The 2,064-nt window shown below is 58.2% G+C and overlaps 1 protein-coding gene across 1 annotated transcript in view; it reads left to right on the plus strand.

The window, feature by feature from the left end:
* Positions 1-222: 222 nt before the first annotated feature.
* The window catches only part of CABIN1 (calcineurin binding protein 1), a 53,418-nt gene continuing 51,576 nt past the window's right edge, over positions 223-2,064 (plus strand). The window contains exons 1-4 of the mRNA XM_045289565.1: positions 223-303; positions 797-889; positions 1,497-1,610; positions 1,985-2,062. Coding sequence (XP_045145500.1) covers positions 301-303; positions 797-889; positions 1,497-1,610; positions 1,985-2,062 — 288 coding nt within the window. The 5' untranslated portion in view covers positions 223-300. The remainder of the gene's footprint in view (positions 304-796; positions 890-1,496; positions 1,611-1,984; positions 2,063-2,064) is intronic.

Genomic DNA, 2,064 nt, shown 5'->3' on the forward strand with positions numbered 1-2,064 from the left:
TGGGTTGTGCCCACAGGTCTCTTGCCTCTGCTAAGCCCTAAACCCCTGGTATGCTTCTTTGTGTCTTAAGGGCGCCTGGGGCAGCACCTGGCAGGGCCGACCTCAGGCAGAGGGGTCCTGTCTGGTAGACTAGCCATCCAGGTGGTGTCTGTGTGGAGCCTACAAGGCTCCTGGCAGTGTGACTTGCCCGGCTCGTAGGGGGATCTCTCAGCCCACCCTGCTTCCTTCTAGGAGAGTCATGGCTGGTGCCACCTCCACCAGTGACAGGAAGTGACATGCGCCGGTGCTGAGTCTCCGAACATGGTAAGGGAGGAGGCCTGGCTGCTATGGGTGATATTCCCCCCGGGGCAAGGGACACTCCGGGATGGACTCTGAAGGCCCTCACTGTGGACAGCCTTCTGCTGAGAGGACTGTGGGTACATCTGAGGGCGGGCTGCATGCCAGACCATGGGGGTGGCTTGTAGGGCCTCACCACAGGCAGTGAGGAGTCAAAGTTAGCATGGTTTGTTGGCCTCGGTTGCTCAGATGCCTACTCTTGTGCTGTGCTGGGCTGACGCAGAATGTGCCCGGGCTGTGGACTGTACCCAGGCTGCATTGCCCAACTCCTTATTTCCTCCCTGCGTGGTTGCTTGTTTACCTCCCAGCATTTGAGGAGGCCGCCGCATTTTGAGGCCAGTGTGAGGGGGCAGAGTGTTGAAGCCCACTCCCTCCTCCACGGGGTGCAGCTTGCTGATGAGATAATGCTGTCTCGGCTAACAGCTGTGTCTCCTCCTCTCCCCCACCTGCCTCTCTCCAGATTCGAATCGCCGCCTTAAATGCCAGCTCCACAGTCGAGGACGATCATGAAGGAAGCTTTAAAAGTCACAAGACCCAGACCAAGGAAGCTCAGGTGTGTAGTTCCCAGGCTCGCATTCACCTGCGTGTCCTCCTTATTCTCTGGGGCAGAGCACAGACACAGGCACACTGAAGAACACTGGCGACCGTCTGCAGTTGTGCCACCTCCCGGAACCACCTTTTCCGGACCCTTGCCAGTCGTCCACAGAAGCCCCTGCCTTCGTCGTAGCCATGGCTATGGGTCTCTCCTTGGCTGTGGGTCTTGTTGGTTTGTTCAGAAATGGATCGTTCTGTTCAAGAGACCCCGGTGGTGTTGAAATGTATTCCTTTCGGAGGCCTTTTGCCTTGATGCGTCTTAAAGGGGGAAGATTCCCCCACTAAGGGACAAAGACTTTGACCCAGGGAGTGTGCCACTTTTGTCCCAGTTGACCGACACTGAGCTATAAACAGCTTTTAGTTTGATCGTTTTTGTCTGGGCCTGGGCTGCAGGTGATTGGCCTATTTTGCGTACCTTGTAGGGACTATGGGAAAAAGATGAGGCTTTCCAGTTGCAGGAGGAGAGTCTCAGACCCCGCAGGGCAGTTCTATCTTGTCCTGTAGTGCTACTGTGAGTTGGTATTGACTCAAGCGCTGTGTGAGTCTGTGTCTCACCTTGGTCGCAGGAAGCGGAGGCATTTGCCCTGTACCACAGGGCCCTGGATCTGCAGAAACATGACCGGTTCGAGGAGTCAGCCAAGGCCTACCACACACTGCTTGAGGCCCGCCTGCTGCGGGAGGTGAGCTCCACACCCTGGTCTATGGCTGCCCTCGGCCTGCCCCCTTCCCCTAGGGTCAGCGTCATCGTGTCATTGCTTCTCCCCCTCAGTTCGGGGTGGGCATGGGATCCTCCACGTACAGATGGGGAAGCTGAGACTCCTTCACTGCTGCCTGAGCAGGCGGACCCGCGGGGGACACTGAGTCTTGTTGGGGACTCCGGGAGGGCCAGCTTTAAGCACATTGTGGATAGAATCGAGGTGGTGGGGGAGCCAGCATGTGGTGCTGGAGGGGATTCTCCTGGAGCTCCCAGGGCAGCAGCGTCGCTTTCCAGCAGAGGGTCCCCTGCTGGCCCCCTTGGAGGCCCCACTAACCCCTTCCCCTGCTGTGTCCGCAGGCGGTCCCGACAGGTGATGAGCAGGAGGGCCTGCGACAGCCTGGGCTGATGCTGAAGTACTCCACGTACAAGAACCTGGC

Source organism: Echinops telfairi, unplaced genomic scaffold, assembly GCF_000313985.2.
Source record: "Echinops telfairi isolate 266 unplaced genomic scaffold, ASM31398v2 ScPeMD7_29;HRSCAF=101, whole genome shotgun sequence".
In the NCBI taxonomy this organism is placed as follows: Eukaryota; Metazoa; Chordata; class Mammalia; order Afrosoricida; family Tenrecidae; genus Echinops; species Echinops telfairi.